This window comes from Panicum virgatum, chromosome 6N, assembly GCF_016808335.1.
Source record: "Panicum virgatum strain AP13 chromosome 6N, P.virgatum_v5, whole genome shotgun sequence".
Classification (NCBI taxonomy): domain Eukaryota; kingdom Viridiplantae; phylum Streptophyta; class Magnoliopsida; order Poales; family Poaceae; genus Panicum; species Panicum virgatum.
Window position 1 is genome coordinate 9219195 of NC_053150.1, and position 24222 is coordinate 9243416.

At 50.2% G+C, this 24222-nt stretch overlaps 2 protein-coding genes, 1 long non-coding RNA gene and 1 pseudogene across 5 annotated transcripts; all 4 read right to left on the reverse strand.

Moving 5' to 3' along the window:
* Window positions 1-12406: 12406 nt before the first annotated feature.
* On the reverse strand, window positions 12407-16460 carry LOC120679031. Its single transcript, XR_005676932.1, has 2 exons — window positions 16151-16460; window positions 12407-12829 (listed from the first exon to the last, which is right to left on the reverse strand). It is a non-coding gene; the product is annotated as an uncharacterized LOC120679031 (long non-coding RNA).
* LOC120679030 lies at window positions 12418-16156 on the reverse strand (annotated as a pseudogene).
* A 314-nt stretch (window positions 16461-16774) lies between the features above and the next one.
* On the reverse strand, window positions 16775-20393 carry LOC120679029 (cinnamoyl-CoA reductase 1-like). Of its 3 annotated transcripts, XR_005676931.1 has the most exons (7): window positions 20052-20350; window positions 19569-19918; window positions 19281-19333; window positions 18894-19079; window positions 18324-18486; window positions 17678-17867; window positions 16814-17234 (listed from the first exon to the last, which is right to left on the reverse strand). XR_005676931.1 is itself a non-coding variant. In XM_039960519.1 (6 exons), exons 1-6 carry the CDS (start codon window positions 20307-20309, stop codon window positions 17102-17104), a joined length of 1002 nt encoding a protein of 333 aa, XP_039816453.1. In that variant the 5' UTR covers window positions 20310-20393; the 3' UTR covers window positions 16775-17101. The 3 variants fall into 3 exon arrangements, 2 of the variants coding, with proteins under 2 accessions (XP_039816453.1, XP_039816452.1); XM_039960519.1 differs by lacking the exon at window positions 19281-19333 and having other exon boundaries at window positions 16775-17234; window positions 19569-19738; window positions 20150-20393; XM_039960518.1 differs by lacking the exons at window positions 16814-17234; window positions 17678-17867; window positions 19281-19333 and adding an exon at window positions 17874-18212 and having other exon boundaries at window positions 19569-19738; window positions 20150-20368.
* A 921-nt stretch (window positions 20394-21314) lies between these two features.
* LOC120677687 lies at window positions 21315-21843 on the reverse strand. The gene has a single exon (XM_039958859.1). The coding sequence runs from the start codon at window positions 21798-21800 to the stop codon at window positions 21399-21401; it is 402 nt and encodes a 133-aa protein (XP_039814793.1). The 5' UTR covers window positions 21801-21843; the 3' UTR covers window positions 21315-21398.
* Between the last annotated feature and the right edge of the window lie 2379 nt (window positions 21844-24222).

Below are 24222 nucleotides of genomic sequence, written 5' to 3' on the forward strand. Positions count from 1 at the left end.
GCATTCCTGTGCTTCCAAATCAGCCAAGCACCCAAGATTATTAGAGAGTTAACTCCTTTCTTGAATTCTTTTTTCACCTTCTTCAGCACTTTGCGCCACCAATTAGCGAAGTTGCGTTCGCTCTGATTGGGTACACAATCACCAAGATTTAGAGGTCCTAAGAGATTGAACCAGACCTGTCTTGCAACCACACATGAGACTAACAGATGCTGGATTGTCTCATCCTCCTGATCACATAAAGGCCACCGATCTGGATGAGGCAGTCCTCTTCTGGCAAGCCTGTCCGCTGTCCAACACCTATTGCGAATGGCCAACCAAAGAAAAACCTTGCATTTATTTGGAGCCCAGGATTTCCACAGCCTTCTCCAAGGCTCAAACGTAACTGATCCCACGAAAAAGGCCCGATATGCAGACTTAGAGGAATAGCATCCCCCAGCCTCCAAGTTCCAAATATGCCTATCTTCATGCTCGGTTAGTTCGAAGCCCTGAACACAGTCCCATAAATACAGAAATTGCCTGATGCCAATCCAAGAGAGGCCTCCACGAATTACCGAAACCCATCCATTGTTGGTCAATGCTTCAGCCACCGTTTGCCTTTTACGGACTCTCAGTGGTACACCTGCAAAGACCAATGGGGCTGTTAGCGAGACATGTATAGCTAGGCCATGGGCCTTTGGTTAGCTGGCCCTTGTGGCCTTTAGGGTTGGGGCGCCGCACTGTCCAGGTGTGTCCCCTAGTGTTGATTAGGATAGGCAAGGATTCCCCTGATCGGTTACTTCCATATATCGTGGCATCCTTGCCTATATGTACTCATACCTGTGCTTTGCATCCTAATCAATCTATTATTCCCTAGCCATATTGCTCTCATGGTATCAAGAGTTCAGGTTTCACCTGAATTTGCTTCCGCTCCCTAGCGCCGCCTTTCCCCGGCGGCGCCCCTACCCGGCGCGCGCAACCTACCCTGCTGCGCCGCCCCTTCCCGGCGCGTGCAGACTCCCCTGCCGCGCCGCCACCCCCGGCACGTGCAGACTCCTCCGCCACGCGGCATCCCCTGCCTCGCCTGCGCCGTCAATCTCATGGCTGGGACTCCTCCCTTCTCCCCCAAGGCCGCCGCCGCCGCCGAGGCCGAGCGCAAGAAGCGCCAGGCCGCTCGCGACGAGGCCCTGGCCAGGCCACCGCGGCCGAGAAAGAGGCGGCCAACGCCGCCAAGGAGATCGATGCCCTAGCCACGCGTCAACGCGCGGCTCTGCACCGCGCCGCTACGGCCCGCAAAGCCGCCGCCGCCGACGATGACGACGCCCAGGAGCCGGACGGGCAGTCCACTGCCTCCAGCACCGGCGGCAACGATCTCCACAGCGCCATACTTCAACACGAAGCCGCCGCCGTGATTAATCTGCACGCCCAGGCTGTGGGTGTCCAGAACATCCATAGCCTCGTCCACTCCGTCCTCGACCTCGCCACCGGCAACTACAACCGCTGGAGGGATCAGTTCCTCCTCGCCGTCGGGAAGTACTCCCTCGAGGACCATGTGCTCCATGACATGCCGGCACCGAACTTCCCCGACTGGGTGCGCATGGACTGCGTCGTCAAGTCGTGGATCTCCGGCACCATCTCCACCGATCTCGCCGAGACCGTGACGGAGCGTGACGCCACGGCTCGCGACGTCTGGCTCGCCCTGGAAACCCAATTCCTGGGGAACCGGGAGACGCGCGCCCTCCACCTCGACTACCAGTTCCGGAACTTCGTCCAGGGGGAGCTCTCCATCACCGACTACTGCCGTCACTTCAAGACCATGGCGGATGGCCTCGCCGCCCTTGGCGAGTCCGTCTCCGATCGCACGTTGGTCTTGAACGTCATCCACGGCCTCAACGACCGGTTCAGCGACATCGGTCGTCATCTTCACCGCGGTCGGCCGTTCCCGCTGTTCAAGGACGTTGTCACCGAGCTGACCCTCGAGGAGATGACCATGGCGCACAAGGCAGCGGCGCCCCCCACCGCCCTCCTCGCGACCGCAGCGAGACCTTCCAGCACCACCCCCTCCTCGGGTGGCGGTCGGGCATCTGACCAGCGCCCTCCCTCGGGGGGCGGGTCTGGCTCCGGGGGCGCCTCCTCCAAGTCGAAGCAGCGGCGCGGCAAGCAACGTGGCGGCAAGTCTTCCGGCAAACCGCCCGCCACGGGCGGCACGACCACTCCTTCCGGGACAGCAAAGGGCGCCGGCTCGGGTGCTTCCACCGCACCCTGGCCTTCGCTGCACAACCCGTGGGCCGGGTCCATTCAGATGTGGCCCGGCCCGCGCCCCCCCTCTGGCCCCTCTGCCTCTCCCCGCCGGTGCACCACAGCAGCAGGCGCTGCTGGCCCAGGCGCATGCCCAGGCGTAGGCATACGCCATGCAGCAGCACGCCCAGCAGCAGGCTCAGGCGCAGGCACCGCTCCAGGCCCAGCAGGCGCAGGCCCAGCAGGCCTGGGCACCTCCAGGGTTTCAGTACCCCTCGGGCGCCCCCTCCTCCTGGGATCAGCAGTCCTTGGCGTCCTCCTTCAGCACCGTGAGCCTTCAGCAGCCTCCTGCCACCGATTGGTACTTCGACTCAGGTGCCACATCTCATATGACTTCTGATCCCAGTGCTCTTTCACATACTTCCTTCTCGCGGTATCCTTCTCCTTCGTCCATTATTGTCGGTAACGGTTCCCTTTTACCCGTCACTGCCACTGGCTCCACACAGCTTCCTGGTTCGTTTTTACTTAATAATGTTCTTGTTTCTCCGAACCTTATTAAGAACCTTATATCTGTGCGCCAGTTTACCTCTGACAATAATTGTTCTATTGAGTTTGATCCCACTGGTTGCTCTGTGAAGGACCTTCAAACCCGGAGAATTCTCGCCAGGTGCAATAGCTCGGGGCCCCTCTATCCGTTGTGTCGTCCTGCAGCCACAGCTCTTCTCGGCAGCCCCACCTCCTTGCTTTGGCATCGGCGTCTCGGGCATCCTGGTCATCAAGCTTTGTCCAAGCTTACATCTATCCTACCTTTTTGTAATAAAGACAGTAGCAACTCATTGTGTCATGCCTGTCAGTTAGGACGACATGTTCGTCTTCCTTTTCATACGTCATCCTCTCGTGCATCTAGCAATTTTGACCTTATACATTGTGATCTTTGGACATCACCTGTCATTAGTGTCTCTGGTTACAAGTATTACTTGGTCATATTGGATGATTGTTCGCATCATTTGTGGACGTTTCCCCTACGTATGAAATCTGACACATTCCCTACACTTGCTAACTTCTTTGTCTATGTAGCAACCCAATTCGGCGCACACATCAAGGCTGTTCAGTGCGACAACGGCCAGGAGTTTGATAACTCCAGCGCCCGAACTTTCTTCCTTACCCACAGCGTTCACCTTCGCATGTCATGCTCATACACTTCGGCCCAAAATGGTAAAGCTGAGCGCATAATTCGTTCCACCAACAATATTATACGCTCTCTTTTGTTCCAGGCCAGCATGCCTCCTTCCTACTGGGTCGAAGCTCTCGCCACTGCTACATATCTTCTCAACATCCTACCCACCAAGACGCTTCAGTTCGTTACGTTACACCGCACTTTGCTCTCCATGGCAAACTGCCGTCCTACGACCACCTTCGCGTCTTTGGGTGCGTTTGCTATCCAAACCTGCCCGCCACCGCTAACCATAAGCTCGCACCCCGCTCCACCTTGTGCGTCTTTCTTGGCTACTCTCCCCACCATAAAGGATACCGCTGCCTTGACACTGTTTCCAATCGGGTTATCATCTCCCGTCACGTCACATTTGACGAGGCCACATTTCCTTTCTCTCGGGAGACCCCTTCTCCTACCGCGGCAGACTTTGAGTTTTTGGATGAGTTCACTAATGCTGCGCCGGTTCCCATTGGACCGTCTCAGCGCCTTCTGCCTGCAGGTACCAGCGGCCCCCCTCCCGCACATCCATGTGCGGACGACTTCCAGGCGCCCTCTCCCGCACTGCCACGTGCGGCCCCTGGAGCTTCTTCTCCCGCACTGCCATGTGCGGCCCCGACAGTCCCGCCCGGCTTCGCCCCCCGAAGCCCAGCTCCTGTTGTCGTCTCTCCAGCGCCCGGCTCCACCGGGCCTTCGGGCGGTGCCCAGGGCACTCGTCCCCTGGCGCCGGTGCAACCCTATGCCCGTGTTTACACACGCCGTGCCAGGGCTGCGCCACCACCACCGCCTGCCGTCGGCGCTCCTCCCCTGCCTAAGGGAGCCGTGCCGGTGGCCCCGTCGTCAACGAGCATCGCATGGTCACTCGTGCGAAGCTCGGCTTCCGACAGCCTGCACTATTCACTGCAGCCCCCTTGTCACCGATCCCGAAGACCTTCCGTAGCGCCCTCGCCGATCCTAATTGGCGGGCTGCAATGGAGGAGGAACATGCTGCGCTTCTGAGGAACCACACGTGGGATCTGGTTCCCCGGCCGCCGCGGGCCAATGTGGTCACCGGCAAGTGGATCTTCAAGCATAAACTCCAGGCTGATGGTTCTTTGGAGAGATAGGCCCGCTGGGTTCTTCGCGGGTTCACTCAGCATCCCGGCGTGGGATTTGATGAGACTTTCAGTCTTGTGGTCAAGCCTGCTACTGTCCGTACTGTGCTATCTCTGGCGCTCTCTCGACGTTGGCCCATTCATTAGCTCGACGTCAAGAATGCATTCCTCCATGGCACCCTGTCCGAGACAGTATACTGTGCGCAGCCAGCTGGGTTTGAGGACTCTGCTCACCCTGACTTCGTCTGTCGGCTCAACAGATCACTATATGGGTTGAAGCAGGCTCCTCGCGCGTGGTATAGTCGCTTCGCCATATATCTGCTCAGTCTGGGATTCATTGAAGCCAAGTCAGATACCTTGCTGTTTGTCTACCACCGTGGTCCTGACACCATATACTTGCTTCTCTATGTTGATGACATCGTCCTCACCGCCTCTTCACCAGCTCTCCTTCAGCGGACTATTCAGGCTCTGCAGCAGGAGTTCAGCATGAAGGATCTCGGTGAGCTTCATCATTTTCTGGGGATGCATGTTCAGCGTTCTGGCTCCGGCTTTCTCCTCTCCCAGCGGCAGTACATGTTGGACATTCTGGATCGTGCTGGTATGGCTGACTGCAAGCCGTGCTCTACCCCAGTGGACACCAACCCCAAGCTGGCGGCTGATGGTCCACCTGTTCAGGATGCCTCAAATTTCTGGAGTCTCGCTGGTGCTCTTCAGTACCTTACCTTCACCAGGCCGGATATCGCCTATGCAGTTCAGCAGGTTTGCTTGCACATGGATGATCCTCGCGAGCCACACCTTGCTTCCTTGAAGCGTATCCTTCGCTATGTCAAGGGGACTCTACACCTGGGGCTTCTTCTTCGTCCGTCTTCGCAGAGTGAGTTAACAGTATACTGTGATGCTGATTGGGCAGGTTGTCCGGATACACGCAAATCCACATCGGGTTATGCGGTTTTTCTGGGGGACAACCTGGTTTCTTGGTCGTCGAAGCGACAGAATACGGTCTCCAGATCCAGTGCTGAAGCTGAGTATCGTGCAGTGGCCAATGGTGTCGCCGAAGCCACTTGGTTGCGTCAGCTTCTCCTTGAGCTCCATGCTGCTCCTCAGCGCGCCTCGTTGGTTTATTGTGACAACATCAGCACTGTCTACATGTCCTCCAACCATGTCCAGCATCAAAGCACCAAGCATATTGAGATCGATCTTCACTTCGTGCGGGAGCGTGTTGCTGTTGGTGATGTCTGCGTCATGCATGTTCCTACTTCGTCACAGTACGCCGACATCTTCACCAAGGGGCTTCCGTCTTCCGTGTTCACCGAGTTCAGGTTCAGTCTGAACGTTCGTGCTGCCGACGATCAGACTGCGGGGGCGTGTTAGCGAGACATGTATAGCTAGGCCATGGGCCTTTGGTTAGCCGGCCCTTGTGGCCTTTAGGGTTGGGGCGCCGCACTGTCCAGGTGCGCCCCCCTAGTGTTGATTAGGATAGGCAAGGATTCCCCTGATCGGTTACTTCCATATATCGTGGCATCATTGCCTATATGTACTCATACCTGTGCTTTGCACCCTAATCAATCTATTATTCCCTAGCCATATTGCTCTCAGGGGCTAGATTCTCTACAGAACAGCCATGTATCCATTTATCTATCCAAAAGAGAGTATTATTTCCATTCCCTAGCTCTGTCTTGACAGCCATAGCAAACAAAGCCAGAGAGTTAGGATGCGAGGGGAGTTCAAGATCATTCCAAGGTCGGTTAACTCGAGTTTTCTTTTGCCACTGCCATCTTGCTTGTAATGCCCATGCCATGATTTCCAGGTTAACAATCCCTAAACTTCCAAGGCCAAGAGGCTGCATGACCTTTTCCCAAGAAACTAGGCAACATCCACCATTAGCTTGTTCCTTCCCCTTCCAAAGAAAGTGGGAAGCTATAAGAGATTGGAATCTTGATCAGAAGCTTTTGAGCTTGACATCTGTCGCTGAAATTAGAGACGATGTGCGTACCTCAGAGCTGAAGGGCTTTTTGATCCAAAGGAAATGCCTTCCTATTGGTGGTGAGCTATACAATACGGCTTGTCTGGATGATGTGCTTAACAGCATTGTTTCGAAAGGGCAGCCCATGCTTAATCTTGCTGGTGATATACTAGAGAGGTTTATCCAGGCACATATGTCCTCATCGCTGGCTAAGCAGCAACTTATAGTTGTTGCAAATATGAAATTGAAGTGCCTCGGGGAAGATGCAAAATGGTGGCACAAAATTTATTTTGGGCTTGAAGTTCTTTTGGATTTCAAGAAGGCTTTTCCCTCTAAAAGAGTTGTTACCTGCAGAAGACACTAACACTGTTGAGTCTATTTGCAAGATACTGAGGACTTTTTATCAAGCTGTTGAAGTAACATATGGTACTGTTTGTCCGACAGCAAATATGTACTTCAATGAGCTATGGATGGTTAGGGCAACTTTGGAAGAACAAGCATCTACTGATTATACTGAACTTTCTAGCATGGTCTGGGAGATGCAGAAACCTTTTGATGTGTTCTGGCAAAATTCATATGTGTGGTTGTCAGTACCTGTTGTTTTTTATCCCAGATTCAAATTTGCTTTTATCGAGTTCCGTCTGAAACGAGCTTTCGGGAGCAAAGCAGCAAAGTATGTATCTGCCATATCATGTACGATCCATAGTTTTTTCTTGAGTATTGCAGTTCTCTAAGTAAGCCAAGTGTCAACACATCAAATTGTGAAACTCCTGATGTTCAAGTGGGTGGATTTTACAGTTATTCATTAGAAGATTGGGATGAGCATATTAATGCGCAGATAAGGAGCCAGGTATCGACAGAACTTACCAACTACCTTGATGATGGTCTTGTTCCGAGGGATGATGATTTTGATATTTTGAACTGGTGGATGAGTAATGCTACAAAGTATACAATCCTCTCTGTTATGGCACGTGACATCCTGGCAAAGCCTGGTTCTGCTGTTCAATGTGAGGCAGCATTAAGCAGTGAGGGACCAGTGATTAATAAGCAATGGATCAAATTGAATATCAAAGCAACTGAGGCTCTTGTATGTATCTGGGGTTGGATTAAGTAGAATGGTAAAACTTCACTTGCATTGTTCTCTTGTTTACTTAGTTGCTTATACCAATTCCTAAAAGTAAGCATGTGTATTTTGATTCTCGATGAAAACTGCAAGGTTAACAATTGGATTGCCACCTCTCATGACTGGTTTATATTTATTAGCTAGATGACTAGTAGTGATTAGAGAGTCATAGCATTCATTCTTTCTTTGTCAATAGTTTCTGAAAGCAAACAGGAGTGGATCAATAGGATTTGCAGTAACTCATATCCAAACGGTTTGCTCTCCGATACCAATAATGATTGGAACTGTTTTCTATCATGATAGATATGAATGATTATATTATATGCATCATGGTGTATTCATGATTTATTTTATGCTGTACACAAATGAAATAATTTCCAATGTTTTTGTTTATTCAAGAAACATTGTGTTATGACATCTTCGGATTATGGCTATAGTGAAAATATGGAGAGTAAAATAAAGCAACTCTTTTGTATTGCATTGCATTGATTGAGATATGTTCACCAGCGTGCCTGGGCTCTCTTGGGGGTCAGTTCCCATGAATAACTTTGCAGGCTACTTGTCATGCTGCGGTCAACTACCAACACTAACCGTGCTTCATTATCAGTAGAAGATTACAAGCACTCAGGAAGTAGATACTCATGGTGCTTCTAACCTACAAGTACTGGGTGATGCTGGAGGGGCCACGTTGCCCATTTGTTTTGTGGCGTTAGACAACTTGCAGGTGCTAGCATGTCTGAATATTTCTGCTATTTCGCCATATGTGTATGTATTAGTCAGGCACCCTTCGTTCTAGGTGTTTCGTATTTACATGCATTTCCTGAATTAGGACATGGACTCTGGTTCCGACATGCGCCTTGCCAATGATCCAGTCTTAACCTGGTCTGAAGTTATTTCGCTGGTCTATTTGTCGATGTTATTAATCTGTGTTTTGTACTGGTAGCATTTTGCCAGCCTATGGGAATGTTACCTGTTCTGTTATCTCCGTGGATGAAAGTTACAAGTGGGCTCTCCAAGTCAATGTGGGAATTGGGACGACACTGTAAAAAAAATTTGCACAGTAAGTCCCAGTTCTCTTAACCTATTGGCCACTAAACTGTAGGCAACCAAAGTCCTGCGTCTGCATACATATGACCAGCCACCTAGTACATGAAACCAACAAAGGTTTGTCTTGCTGTATCGGGCATCTTGCAAGTGTGAGTATTTCGGCTATTTTCTTATTTTCATGTACGCACGTGTATCAACTATCATTTAGTGAGGCACCCTTAAGTCATGGAAGTTTTGAAGATCAAAAATTCTTTTCAGCTAGCCTTCTCCAAGGAAAGGGAAAAAAAAGCTCTTCAGTTCAAAAAACAAAAGGGAACAACATTCTGCCGCGCTGAACTGAAGGTTAACCTGAAATTTCATTCAGATAGCAATTTGAACCTTAATCGCCGCAACATGGGCCGGTTCCATAGGTTCGTCGACGAGATGGAGCTGAAAGACGTGCCACTTCACGGCCGTTACTTCACGTGGAGTAACGAGAGAGAGAACGCGACACTTGAGAAGCTGGACCGTGTTTTGGTGACGGTGGACTGGGAACTACTGTACCCGGCGTGCTTCCTGCAGGCGCTTTCCTCGGACATGTCCGATCATTGTCCGCTCCACCTCACGTTGAATGCCGCCTTCAACAACAAGCGCCGATTTCATTTCGAGAATTTCTGGCTCAAGATCCCGGGGTATTTGGAGGCGGTTGAGCGTGGCTGGAGGTGCCCCGACAGCATCACAGACCCCTTCCACAGGGTTGACGAACTACTGAAGAACACAGCCCGGGAACTCCAAAGCTGGAGTCAACGACGCATTGGGCAAATCAAACTCCAATTACTCGTCGCCAAAGAAGTGGTGTTCCAGTTTGACCGTGCGCAGGACCGGCGGCAGCTTTCTCCTGAGGAGCACCAACTTCGGAAGGAGATGAAATGCAAGTGCCTTGGTCTCGCCTCTCTCGAACAGACTATCGCGAGACTGCGATCTAGGATCACTTACCTCAGGGAGGGGGACGCAAACACTAAGTTCTTTCACCTGCATTCGGGCTACAGAACAAAGAGGAAATTCATTTCCAAGCTTGAAGACGGCACCAGCTTGGCTCTGGCCCATGATGAAAAAGCAAACTTGCTGCATCAGCACTTCTCTGCAATTCTTGGCGCGGCGCCAGAACGGAGCTCGACCATCGACCTCCAAGCACTCGGTGTTCAGGCAGCCTACCTCCAACACCTGGAGTATCCTTTCTCGGATGAGGAGGTCTAGGCTACGATCAAAGCTCTGCCGGCTGACAAGTCGCCGGGACCGGATGGCTTCACGGCCGAATTCTACAAATCAGCTTGGCCGATCATCAAAACGGATATCCTAGCTGCATTTGGAGCCTTCTACCTCACCAACCGTACACAGCTGCAGCACCTGAATGGAGCGCTTATCACGCTTTTACCCAAATGCCAGGATCCGAAAAGACCAGGGGATTACCGGCCCATCAGCCTGATACACAGTTTTGGCAAATTGGTCGCCAAATGCTTGGCTAACCGCCTAGGACCGGAGCTGGATAATCTGGTAGGGGTGAACCAAAGTGCATTCATCAAGAAGCGCTCAATTCATGACAATTTCAAGTTCGTAGAACAAGCTGTGAGGCTGCTGCACAGGAAGAGAAAACCAGCACTACTTAAGCTAGACATCTCCAAGGCATTCGATACTGTATCTTGGCCGTTCCTACTACAAGTCCTAGAAGCTTTGGGCTTTGGCATACGGTGGAGAGATTGGATCGCCTCACTTGTTTCCACGGCATCAACTAGGGTACTCCTTAACGGCGATCCAGGTAACCTGATCTGCAATGCGAGAGGCCTTCGTCAAGGGGACCCGTTGTCGCCGATGTTATTCATACTTGTGATGGAAATGCTCCAACGTCTCTTTCAACGGGCTGCTTCACTCGGCGTTCTGTCACCACCAGCTAGCCAGGTCATCCAGCATCAGTGCTCTCTGTACGCCAACGATGTTGTCCTCTTCGTGAATCCAGCGGCCCAGGACATGATCACCACCAAAGAGATCCTGGCGTTGTTTGGTGATGCTTCTGGTCTGCACACAAATCTGCAGAAAAGCCTCATCGCGCCAATCGCCTGCAGCGACAGTGAGATCACGCTCGCCGCACAGCTGTTTCTAGCTGAGATCTCTGATTTCCCAGTTAAATACCTCGGGCTACCGCTTACGGTAAGATGTCTGCGCAAAGCACACCTACAGCCTCTGGTCGACCGTGTGGCTTCCTACATTCCAACTTGGAAGGCCTCACTGTTGAATAAAGCCGGAAGGTTAACCTTGGTGAAAGTCACAATGTCTGCTGCTTGTGTGCACACCCTAGTCTCCCTCAAGGTGCCTGACTGGGTGTTCCAGGAAATTGACAAGAGGAGGCGTGGCTTTCTTTGGTCTGGCAAAGAGAAAGCTAATGGGGTCAATGCTTGGTGGCTTGGTCCTTTGTTTGTCAGCCGACAGAGGTCGGAGGGTTGGGAGTGGTGGACCTTCGTTTAGCAGCATTTGCTTTGCGCCTAAGGTGGATGTGGCTTAGGCGCACGGATGCTAACAGACCTTGGAAGAATTTGGAAGTGGACTTTGGAAAGGATTCTGTGCTACAGGCGATGTTCAACGCCTCCATTGTGATCGAGCTGGGGGATGGCAACTTGAGTTTATTTTGGTCGGATCATTGGCTCGGACACAACTCACCTTGCCTAATCGCACCGGAACTCTGCAAGCTGATCAAACCGAGGATGCGGAACACTAGAACGGTTGCCGCTGCACTGCTAGACAAGAGATGGATTCAGGACATCACAGGCACGTTGACTGTCCAAGCTCTCTATGAATACTTAATCCTCTGGGAAGCTGCTGAGGGTGTGCAGCTAAGGCAGGGCATTGAGGATACTATCAAATGGAAATGGACCTCAGATGCCACCTATTCTGCACGGTCAGCTTACCAAGCTTTCTTCCTCGGAAGCGCTCAGTTTGAGGGAGCTAGGCCAATTTGGAAGGCTTGGGCGCCATTGAAAGTAAAATTTTTTACTTGGCTGGCAGTCAAAGGCCGCATCTGGACAGCAGACCGCAGGCGTCACCGGGGGCTAACTACGGACACAACTTGCCGTCTATGCGATCAGGAAGACGAGACAGCCGACCATCTACTCTGCAATTGCAGCTTCACCAGGCAAGTTTGGTATGCCCTGCTGCTTGTGATCGACTACCAGAGCCCTCCGCCTTCTGCCGATCTAAGCCTCCTACAATGGTGGCTCCTGCTACGCCAAGACTTGTCACATGATCAAAAGAAGGGGCAAGACACAGCTGTAATGCTCGTCTCTTGGCTGGTGTGGAAGGAGCGGAACGCTAGGGTGTTCAACAATCTTGAGCGAACACCAGGCTAGCTGCTGAACGACATTCTCGCCGAGGGAGGTAGCTGGATTCGGGCTGGGGCGACTAAGCTCGCTGCTATCGGCTAGCCACATCGGTCGCTCACGGGTACAAATGTCAACGGTAGCTAGGTCTCTTAGCACAGGGTGCTCTCGGTTGTAATCTACGGCCGTATAGTCCTCTTCTAGTTTCGGTTGAGGTGTGCGTGCGCCCCTTTTTGGCCCGTGTTGTAAACTTTGAACAATCTTTTCTTCTTAGTGAAATGATACGCAGCCCTCCTGCGTATTCTCGAAAAAAAATAAGTATCATCAACTATATTGTGGCTGACTGCTGACCATACAGCCCATGTCAGCAATCAGGAAGTGCATGTATACTTGGGCAAGAAACTGATCTGACACTTGAATTTGTTCTCGAAAACTCTGAATCGGAATTTCAATTCTGCACTCGCAAATTTACAACACGTAACAAGTAACACCCCGTAGAATAATGCATGCCTTGCAGCCCGAAAGCCCACGCACAACTCTGAAACGATGGTGCTCTGAATCTTAAACTCTACTACCTCACATGGTGCCCTAACTGGTTCGGTACCGTCACAAGCTTATTCTGCTTCACCTTTTACATGTTCAGACAAACAGTTTGCTAGTACCAGCAGCCAAACCTAGCAAGGTGACCCAGCTGGATGGATGCTCAGTTCAGGATGCCCAAACGTCGGTGGCATTCGATGCTGTTCCGGAGGGTTTCCTCCGTAGGCCTGTAGCTTCCGAAGCTTCTCCGTGTCATTGTCATATGTGTTGCCGCCTTCAAGTTCCAGGAAGCTGCAAGCCATTGCATTGCAATGGCGGATAATTTGCACCCAAATTTTAGTGACTAACTTTCTTTCAGATCAAAAGAAAAGGTTCAGTGAGTAAAACAGAAGGGAAGGAAGAACATGGTGAACATGCATTCCGTGATCTGGTGGAAAATTCGGTAGTTTGGCAAAGTTCCAAACTGCATAATACCTGCTAAACAGCGTGGATGATGCACTAGTAAAGTTTCCATGAAGTAATGGTAAGACTTATAGCACTATTATGTGGCCGATTAGAATAGTGCTGAAGTTTTAAGGGAAAAAAACTGGGGACAGTTTCATTTTTCACCAAGTTAACTCTAGATATTCACGTTTTATGTCTTTGCTAATTCCATATGTGTAGAGAGTAAAATCAGAAATCACAAACCATTATCTTAGATCGGAAAAACAAAATAGAGATGCTGATCAATTGACCAGCGAGAGAAAAAAAAATTGATCAAGGATCAAGAAAAAGACTCTAGGGAGCCCGATCAACTCAACCAGCAGCGTGAACCCTAGGTACGGGCAGCGCAGCCCACGTCAGAGATCATAGAGATAGATCTCCCCAGGGGCACATGGGGCGGAAGCAGACAGCGGCTACGGTTTGTGGCCTTGGATTAAAACCTAAACTCGTGATAACAGGGCAACTAGAGAAGTTGAATTAGCTTTTTGAATGGAAATTATTGCCTGGCTAAATATAAAACACCATCCAGGTAGCAGCTATGTTCTTGCGCAAGGGTAAAAACATACTTATGTCAAAAAAATAAGAATCCCATATTATAAAAACAAAGCTGTAGCAGGCACCACCACCAATCCACCAAGTTAAGGTACATGAGCTGTTTACGCCCCCTTTCGCCACTTTCTCTTCACCCTCCACTGATTCCCGTTCCCATGGCGGATTATCTGTCCTTTGTTCCAGTAATTACGAAAGCAGCAAGTGAAGATATGGTTAAATGATGCTGCAAGGACTTAGAAAAGCAATCCCTGGTGTACATCCATCTGCTGCCGATAATGTGCCACTATTGAGATGGTATTGAGCAAGACAATTTTTCCTTGGATGGTAAAAAACAATGGTGTCAGCCACAATGGTAGGAAACGCCTCAGAGCTGACATGCAGACTCCTCCTCCTAGAAAGGAAGAGGGTGCTGCCACCGATGCATGCCAGCGGGACAGTCCTTTCCAGCATCAGATCAGCTAATCTGTAAACTGAATATTGCAATCTGTAACCTGAATATTGCTCCTCATCCTCGACAAGTCTTGAGGCGATCACCAAAATCTCAGAGTTGCATTCTACCAGATCATACAAAGGGGGAGCAAATTCTGTTCTTGCTGGGCATTTGGCAATCAACTTGGGTTGCGGCAACGATGTCATATCTTCCTGCTGGGGTGGGTCGACCTGTAAGACCTCTGGTTCATCACGGCTACATTCAGGACGATGCAACATGTAGATCTTTCCTTGGAACGGCAATGGAGCACACCAGGACGTGTCGCGCCACCAGCTTGAGATCATAGTCACAAAGTTCCTGGGTCGACCGGGTTGAGGAACGGGTCGAGGGTCGTCACTTTATAAAATTGTGGTACGAAGGGGGTATACCTCTATGGAACGATAAATTATTATGTGGAACGAGACCCTGATTCATCGGGATCGATATATTTGGGTCGATGTGTCTTTATAAAAACAAAAACTATATATGTGCTGCTAATGAAGAAACTAATCTGCACAAGCATATAAGAAACGTATAGAAGAGTACAATTAGACCATGCTACATGTACTCAACTCATTCTTTAACAAAAGCCACACGAATCCACTGTCCTTAACCTCCTTATCCCAATTAAATCTGCTAGCAATGGGGCTACGATCCCTTTCAAATCGGGACATGATCCAACCTTGAATGGAACACTGACCCTCTTCGATCCTGACCCACGAATCGGAACGGTGTTCCCGGGTCGTGGGACGAGACATCGACCCCGAATCCTGTGACTATGCTTGAGATCCTCATTGCCGATCCCCAGAGGTAGCAAAGCTGAAGTTCTTCATGCCGGGTAGGGACTAGGGACATCATCACCTTGACGACTCCATCTGCACCCACGCTGATGCAGGCAGCATGGATATCTCTGAGATAACCCCACTTGTTTCCCAGCAACCATGGTTCCACATGCGGCAGGAGGGTCTCCAGCGGCGGGAACTCCGCGACGTCGCCGGTGAAAGGGTGGAGGAGACGGATGGCGGTGTCGTGGTCCCTCTGCAGCAGGAGGACGCCGTCGACGGAGTCGAGGATGCAGTGGTCGCTGAAGAGCGGGAGCCGGGCGCGGACGAAGGCGCCGGTCGAGAGGTTGAAGAAGCGGACGTGCCCGCGGAGCTTGCCGTGGCCCGGGTGGAGGCCGTGGCCCTCGGGGAACAGCATCCACCGCCGCGGGTGGAAGCGCGGGTCGGCGATGCCGCGGCCCCGCGGGCAGGCGGTGCTGGACCGCCAGTGGGGGCACGCCGCGCGGAAGCGGACGTAGTCCCGCAGATCGCCGGCGAGCACTCGCCACCCGATTAGGCTGACCAAATCCTCGTGAAGAGACGCCCACGGAGATGAATCCTGGGCGGCGGCATCAGCGATCTTCCGCCGCCGGCGCGAGCTGCTGCACGCAGCCGAGGCGGCTGGGCGATTCAGGTGCCTCGATGACATCCCGCTCCGCTCTACCAAACAGCAGATCCACACGAGGCAATGCCCAGTTGAGGGAAAGCAGGAAAGAGCAAATCCCTGACACATACAGTTGAGGGTTTTTGTCCGTAGCCAGGTTCCTTCCGTCCGATTTGAGTATTTCGGCTATTTTCTTATTTTCATGTACGCATATCATTTAGTGAGGCAGCCTTAAGTCATGGAAGCTTTGAACACCAAAAATTATTTTCACATTCTCCAAGGAAAGAAAAAGAAACTCGTCAGTTCAAAAAACAAAAGAGAACAACATTCCGCCGCTCTCAAGTGAAGGCTCTTTCAGATGGCAAGTTTGTGGGCACATAAGTATCATCAACTATATTGTGGCTGATCGCTGATCATACAGATACAGCCCATGTCAGCAACAGGGATGGCAACGGGGCCATCCCCGCCGGGGATCTACAGAACATTCTACTCCCCGGTGGAGGAAAATCTTCCCGTTCCCATCCCCGTCTCCGCTCGCGGGGAAGGATTTGCCCCCGTCCACGTCCCCGAGCGGGAATTATGTACCCGACGAGGGATTATGTGCCCGATAAAACCACGAAGAACCACAGAGGATTGAGGAGGAAGAAAGGGCATCACGGCGGGTCCCGCAGCTGCCATCTCACCGTGGAGCGGCGACGGGCGTGCGGGGCGCGGCGTCGGCAAGCGGCGCTGGCGCGCGTCAGCACGCGGCGTAGGCGCACAACATTGGCGTCCGGCCGTCCGGCAACTTGGAGAGGGTGAGATTCGCAGCGGCGGCGGCCGATGCTAGGACTGGGAGAGAGGAAGAGGCCACGGAGTCAACGTGTTGTGCGTCGCGGCCTCGCGGGAGCAGGCGCGAGGCGTTGGCAACCGGTGCCGGGATAGAGAGGATGGCTCGGCGACCAACACAGGGAGAGAGACGAGATGCTGGGAGAGTCCGAGTCTCAGATAGACGATAAGGCAACGGGGGAGAGAGGATGAGGCAACGGGAGCCAGACAGCAAGCACGTCCTGTGGTTGTGAATGGATAAGGGTGGAAGTGGGCTGCTCCATGGGCCAAACTGGACCAGACTGGTATTCTCGACATTGTCTCAGACTTTTAACGGGTCTTGATGGGGAGCCGGGGAACGTTCCCGCCCCCGCTCCACCCGACGGGGATCACTTTTGGACCGTTAAGCCCCCCGCGGGGAACAAAGCACCCTATCCCCTAATGGATGAAATCCCCATCGGGGATTGGGGATCGGGCCCCGTTGCCATCCCTACTCAGCAATCAGGAAGTGCATGTATATTTTGGGCAAGAAACAGATCTGCCACTTGAATTTGTTCCTGAAAACTCTGAATTGGCAGTTCAATTTACAACACATAACAAGGGATACCTGTAGTATAATACATGTTCGTCAGCCCAAAAGCCAAGAGACAACATTGAAACGATGGTGCTCTGAATCTTAATCTTAACCTCCGTACTACCTCACATGGTGCCCTAACTGGTTCGGTTCCGTCGCATGCTTATGCTGCTTCACTTTTTACATGTTCAGACAAACAGTTTGCTAGTACCAGCAGCCAAACCTGGCAAAGGTGACCCAGCTGGATGGATGTTCAGTTAAGGATGCCCAAACGTTGGTAGCATTCGATGCTGTCCCGGAGGGTTTCCTCCATAGGCCTGTAGGTCCACCCTAGCTTCTGGAGCTTCTCAGTGTCATATGTGTTGCCGCCTTCAATTTCCACGAACCTGCAAGCCATTGTATTGCAATGGTGAAGGATAATTTGTACCAAAATTTCAGCAACTTTCTTTCAGATCCAAAGAAAAGTTTCAGTGAGCAAAAAAGAAGGGAATTAGGGAAGGAAGAACATGGTGAACATGCATTCAGTAATCTGGTGGAAAACTCGACACTTTTGCAAAGTTTCAAACTGCATAATACCTGCTAAACAGCGTGGATGATGCACTAGTAACGTTTCCATGAAGTAATGGTAGACTTATAGCACTATTACGTGGCCAATTAGAACAGTGCTGAAGTTTTAAGAGAAAAAGCTGGGGACAATTTCATTTTTCACCAACTTAACTCTAGATATTCACGTTTTGTGTCTTAGATAATTCCATCGGTGCAGAGAGTAAAATCAGAAATCACACATCATGCCAGAGAAAAAAAATTGTTTGCTGAGGAAGGGGCTTACTTTTTGGGATAAATATATGTTGGAAATGAGGTCTTTAATATATTTACAATATCAGAGACTCTTATTGGCGATGAATTGCAGAGGTACCGTCCAGATGCCAGCGGGTTTTCATAAGCCAACAGAAGGGCGTCAGCGACATCACGAACATCCACTAGATTCTTGAATCCATTTTGAACTGTCTCCTGGTCTCCTGCATAAAACCAGCGTCAACTTACAAAGACAGAACACTTCAACTCGTACACAAATATATACACTAAATAAGGGTGCTTGATCTTGGGGGGAAATTGTGGTAAAGATATGGGGATAGCTTGATATGCACTATTGCTTTCTAGTGGAAACAAGCAACAGAGACATACATTAGTATTATTTTTTCTGCACTCCTGCTCAAATAGAAAATCTATATGCTCAGTAATGGTATTGTTACTGTGGACTGGTTTCCTTTGTCCCCATCCTAGGATGCCAATAAATCTTGAAACGCTGTAGATGAAATAAAAAAGACATATCTTTGTATTTAGGTGAAAGGCAATGCTTCTACCTAGCATTTCCAAAAGGAAAGAAAAATGTGAGTGAGCTTAACCATCATTATCATTATACTGCTCAATGCAAATAAAAGAGACTCGACTGGTAATAAATTAATGCTCTTCACCTTTGATATAACTGAGGAAGACTTTAACACTTGTATTTACTGTATGTTGCATCAACGGTCCAATTACCAATGATGGGCAAATAGTGACAATGTCCAGCCCAGTTTTTGCTGCATAAGCAAAAGCCTCATGCTCTGCCAGTGTTTTAGAAAGGAAATACCATTCCTGCAAGCACAAAACACAGATGATTTATTATGCGTGATTGAGGACATGAATATTACCTATCCCATTAAAAGCAATAGTCCATGTGGTTTAACAAAGAACTTTACATTATCAAAATGCTAAACAAAACAATGACGATAGCTTCATATTTTGGAAAAGAAAACTCCAAATGAAATATGAAATGCATGAAGGCCGAATGTCAACACTAACAAAGGGCATAATGGATGGTCCTGTGATAATATATTAGTTGGCCAGTATATTGTAATTTTCAAGTAAAACGTTAACTGCAACAGGTGTCTGTATTTCCTATTCATTATGTTGTTTCAGACCTGAACAGAAAACATGCTCTGCCCTAGGAACATTAGCACCTAAAATGCTTTGCAATTTAAAGGATTTGCTATGATATATACCTCATTCTTTCTGCAATACTCCTCATTGGACCAGCTGTCCTCAGTAAAGGCCTTGTCCTTAGGCCAGTTTGGATTATTGAATACAGCAGAAACTGAAGACACCACGACGACTCGCTTCACTTCTGCCTCCTTGCAAGCTTTCAGCACATTCAGTGTGCCAGTTACAGCAGGAGCTATAACATCTGCCTGCACAAGATGATTGCGGTAAATCAACTCTAAAGGAATAGAAGTATAGAACATGATAAGCACTGTTTGTAATTGTAAAAAGGTAAAAAAAAAATCAGATAATGTCTTCAGCGATGCTACAGTTGCAAAGAGGAAAAGTCAGATAATGTCCTCTGTTATCAGAAAGTAACAAAAACTTGGAAACATTGAGAGAATGATCACCAGTGCTATATGTCAAATTTATGTGCTGACAACTAATGAACCCAGCAAATCTCCTACAGTAAAAAAAGAAATATTTGAGAAAATATCATCCATGAGGACATGAATATGCAGATGCATAGAGTAGTATGCAGATATCATCAATAGCGTCCTTTTTCCATCCTATTGAATCAATGTGTTCAACTACTTGTGCCCCTTGTTCTAAAAGTGAACAAAAGTAGCAATAGACAGCCCATTTAGTAACCTGAAAAATTAAGAAAAAAAGTGACCGATTCTTTTGAGCAAAATCACCTCAGGGTTGGAGGATTGGCCAGAGGGAACAGGGCTGGCAACATGGAATACACCCTCACAACCAACGACCGCCGATGCGACGCTGCTATAGTCCAGCATGTCAGCCTTGACCAACTGCAGCCTCTCGCCGGCACCTTCCAGCGCCAAGAGATGAGCATTTTTGCCGTCACCTAAAGTGCAGTAGCACCAGACGTCATCACCATTATAATCTGTTACGATCCTCTTGCTCCTATCCTAACAAGCATTCAGGTATGCACCAAGAACTTTCTCGTGAACTGCAATGGCAAGAGGATCATGCACTAGTTCCTGTGATGCAGTAGAGACGAATTTCGTGGAGATCTATTGAATATCTGAAAACAAAAAAACGCATTCCTTGTTAACGGTGATCAAGATCACTTTTGGAGCATCAGAGGCAGGATCTGAATATTCAGAGAAGTTCAGGGTTGGGGGCACGAGGAAGGAACCCGAGAAAATGAAAATTACATCTCCTATTTAGCCGCTTCGATTCGATCGCGTGGCAGCTTCAGGCTCTGGGAGGCGGGGAATCGGAGCAAGAGGCTAGCGGGGATCGCTGGACATACTGGGATCGCGCACGGTGCCGCGGACGGCGTAGCGGGCGGTGGAGAGGAGGAGCTTGACGAGCCACGAGGCCACGAAGCCCCCCGCCCCGGTCACGCACACCGTGCTCCTCTCCTCCGCCGCCGCTGCTGGTGCCGCCGCCGCAGCCGCCGTCGCCTCCATGCTCGCGCTCGGTTTCCCCTGCTCAACTCAGCTCATTGCTTGGCTCGTTGGCTCAGTAGCTTATCCGTCGGTCAACGACTCAACGGCAGAGGGAGAGATTGTGACTTGTGAGACCTTTTTCTTGTCGGGCCCGCTTCTGGTAATTTTTTTATCTGTCTCCTCTCCTCCTCTTCAACGGGATGAAAAAAAATACGGAAGATGTAATTCTAAATTTTTTATGGCTGCCGTAGTTACTGTTTTTGCTTATTTGGACGCCAGATTGAAATCCAACGATGATCGAAGAAAGATGACATGGACGAATGAGGTGATCGAGTCCATGGGGCAGATTTGGTTATGTAGAGAATCATAGGACTAATAACAATTTAGCCTTCGCCATAATGGAAAATTAAAAGTTGGATTTGATTTGGATGATTGGAGATCCTAACATGAAACTTTTTCCTAAAGACAAACGAAAGCGTTCCAAAATCTCTTGCATGAACCGATACATACGGCTATCCTAGCATGAACCTAAGTGTATACGCAACAAAAAAAAAAGAACGAAATATGAACCTGAGTTGGTTACTTGTTTATTTTGTTCTTTCCTCCTCAATTTCTAAGTCAGTGACCTATTTAGAGAAGCTAAAGTTGAGTGCTAAACTTTAGCGCCTATTAGCACTTATATCTTTGCTAAAGTTTTTAGCTCTTTGTTAAGCTTTAGCTCACCCTATTAGCACTCTTTTTTGGATATATTAGTGCTGAAGTTTAGAATTTTCACCTGTTAGCACTTGATCCAAGCAGAACCTTAGTCAGTGCACATGACATGGATAGAACTGGATGGCCAAGCACTCGTTCTGTCGTTCAAACACGAAAGGGGGGCAAGTTCTCGGTCCTTTGCCTTTCCCTAGTTAGGAATTATACTGTATGCGCGTGTGATGTCAGATGAACACAAGTCCATGCATCTGACTGATACAGCACAACAGAGAGAGAATCAACCATCAAGTTGCAATCGGAAACACGACTCCATCATCAACTAACATGAACTGGTATAACATTGAGCAGCGGAGGTGGTGGCAAACGCCGTGCTGCACCAAGAAATTGATATCGAGCCAGCTATTCGCCAAGAACGCCGATGGCGATGATGGAGAGCGCAAGCAGGAGCAGAGCAAACATGCCGAAGCAGAGCACGGCGCCTGCCTCGCCGGAGACCGCCGTGACCGCGGAGGAAGCTACAACGAGCCCCACGACGGCGAGGTGGCGACGCAGGAACGCCGCGAGAGCACGTGCAGTACCGTCGAACGCCGCGGGGCCGACGGGTGCGGCTGGGTCGTCGTCGGCCATCCGGACGCCGGCGGCGATGATGCTGGCGCCGGCGAGAACCCCCGCGAAGCTGAGGAGCAGGCCAAAGCCGCCGCCGCCGAAGTTGAAGCCAGCAGCGCTGACAGCGAGCAGTACGATGATCAGGCCGGCGGTCATCGCCATGCTGCCGCCGCCGCCTCCGCCACGAGCGCTCATTATCGGAGCTTGCGCTGCGCGGCTCAGATCCCGACCCTGGTAATCAGAGCAGGAAAGCAACGAGCATGGCGCGCTTTATCAGTCGCGAAGGCTGGAGTGGAGAGCGATCAGCAGCCGATGAGCAAGAGCGGCCGTTGCCCGGTCTCTTTTATAACCGAGGAGGGAGTAGGTTCCGGCCAACCGGAGGGCGCCAGGTGTCCGTGCTACTTTGTTACCGGCACCAGTCGTGCGTGTCCAGGCAGTTGCCGGTGAACGGGTGGGTACCTGGCGGCTCCTGATTGGTCGGAGAGCAGTCTGACCTGGTACGACCAGATCTAGTTGTCACATGGCTTTCTTGTTGAGGCCTTGACCCGGCAGCTCGTATGCTACGGCCTCCAAGCACTGGGGGGAACTGGCTGTCACCTCTGAAACCCTAGGATCTCCATGTGCATACTACTAGATTACTAGAAGGGAAAAGCTTTGTATACGAACGTCTCTGTACTCCCGTAGTAGATACGACGGGGACGTAAAGGCCGCCGAATCGCCCGACTTGGCGCCCGTGTCTTTCTCCGCGATCGATTCTTTTTAGTGGCATTTTGCACGATTTGGAATTGCGATTAATCGCTGCTGATCAAACGTGGACTCTTTAGACTACCCTAGACAGTTAGATCTTTCTCTAATTAACCTTGCAATTTCTTACTTCTTTTGTCGGACGTGAACTCTCTAGGTTAACCTAGGCAATTAGATCTTCATAAAATCTAATGGTGCAAATTCTCCTCTTTTTAAGATTAGCGTGAAAAAAATCTAGACCCTCTCGATGAATATGGTGACTTTTTCTAACACTGAAATATATATATATATATATATGATAGATGTTAATTAACAATATTTTCTTGTAGTGTGTTCTTGGTCGACGCTGGACCTGCCAGGTAACAGTCTTATAGATGTTCAGTTTATTTCCTCAAACAAATCTATTGCATGTGCAAACAGATACTCGAACCACGATGTTCATCAAGTTATACGCATGATTGCATTTGATCAAATGCTTTCTTGCATCATCATTCAAAAAGGAAAAAGAGAGTATGCTTACATGTGATAGAATTAATTAATTATAAACAGGATCTTAGGTACATGAATATATTTGGTATGTTATCTCTAATTTGTGGAATTTATTTGTCATGCAGATCTAGGTTGTTATTCTGAGATCACAAATTTCCAACAACATGGCCAAAGAAAAATCAAACACTTACAATTTAAGTACCAAAAAAAACAGAACACTTACAGTCCACTTACAATTTAAGCACCAAAAAAAAGAAAACAGAAACACTTGCAGTCTTGCATTATCTAGTAGCATATGCAGCAAGCAACAGTTAGCTCACACGATCTGCGGCAAGCGCTGAAGCACACAGTATGGTGGATAGATAGATACATCAAGCAATATTACCAGGTTTAAGAGAGGAATGATGTGGTGTTTTTTCACTTGGTGACATTTACCTGGAGAAATCAGGAAGTAAGGCACTGGCAGCGGAGTCTGTGGCAACGACGTGGTGCACCAAGATTCCAAGAACTTAGTATCGATCCAGCTATTCGCCAAGAACCTCGATGGTGGTCAGGGAGAGCGCAAGCAGAAGCAGAGCAAGCGTGCCGAAGCAGAGCGCCGGGCGTGCCTCGCCCGCGACCGCCATGGCGGCAGACGATGCCAGGATCATCCCCAGCACGGCGAGCTTGCGTCGCGCGGGCGCACGTGCGCCGGCGAACACCGCGGGGCCGGTGGGTGGTGCTGGGTCGTCGGCCATCCGGACGCCGCCGGCGATGATGTTGGCGCCGGCGAGAACCCCCGCGAAGCTGAGGAGCAGGCCAAATCCGCCGCCGCCACCACCGCTGAAGTTGATGCCAGCGCTGACAGCGAGCAATAGGACGATCCGGCCGGTGGCCGTCGCCTTGCCGCCGCCCCGAGCGCTCATCGGCGTTGTCGCGGCGCCCGTCCCGTCCCTGTGAATCAGAGCATGCAGCAACGGGCACGACGCGTATCAGCGCACGCATGCTGGCAAGAACTGGACAATTTCACTAGACACTGATGGGAAACCCCAATGCAAGGTTATTATTAGTTTATTACGCACGTGCCTGGCGCTGTATCCTGCAGCAGGAGATGAGCGAAGAGGGCCGACCAGACAACGGGGAAGCAGCTGGAATCGAGGCCGGGGCAGGAGCTGGAGCGGATCAGGGAGAGCAGGCCGGCGATGGCCATTGGTGGGGTTGCCATTGAGGGGGGTTTGGGCCTTGGTTTTATAGGGAACACGAAGGGCCATGAGCTCTCTCGTATGTCTGTGGCGTGCAAGGTCAATGTGCAGTGTGTCTCTTTCTGTGACGGCAGCGATCCGACCTTTCTTCCTGCCCGTGCATCAGCAAGGAAGTCACCGGCATTTTTAATCATGTTCAGGTC

Bases quoted from the DNA above. Each gene is read 5' to 3' on its own strand.
- LOC120677687 (XM_039958859.1), bottom strand. From the start codon at position 21,800: ATGAGCGCTCGTGGCGGAGGCGGCGGCGGCAGCATGGCGATGACCGCC.
- LOC120679029 (XM_039960518.1), bottom strand. From the start codon at position 20,309: ATGGAGGCGACGGCGGCTGCGGCGGCGGCACCAGCAGCGGCGGCGGAG. The intron at 19,080-19,568 runs GTGATTTTGCTC...CATCTTGTGCAG, and splicing joins GCCAATCCTCCAACCCTGAG to GCAGATGTTATAGCTCCTGC. The intron at 18,213-18,323 runs GTGAAGAGCATT...TGGAAATGCTAG, and splicing joins CTTCCTCAGTTATATCAAAG to GTAGAAGCATTGCCTTTCAC.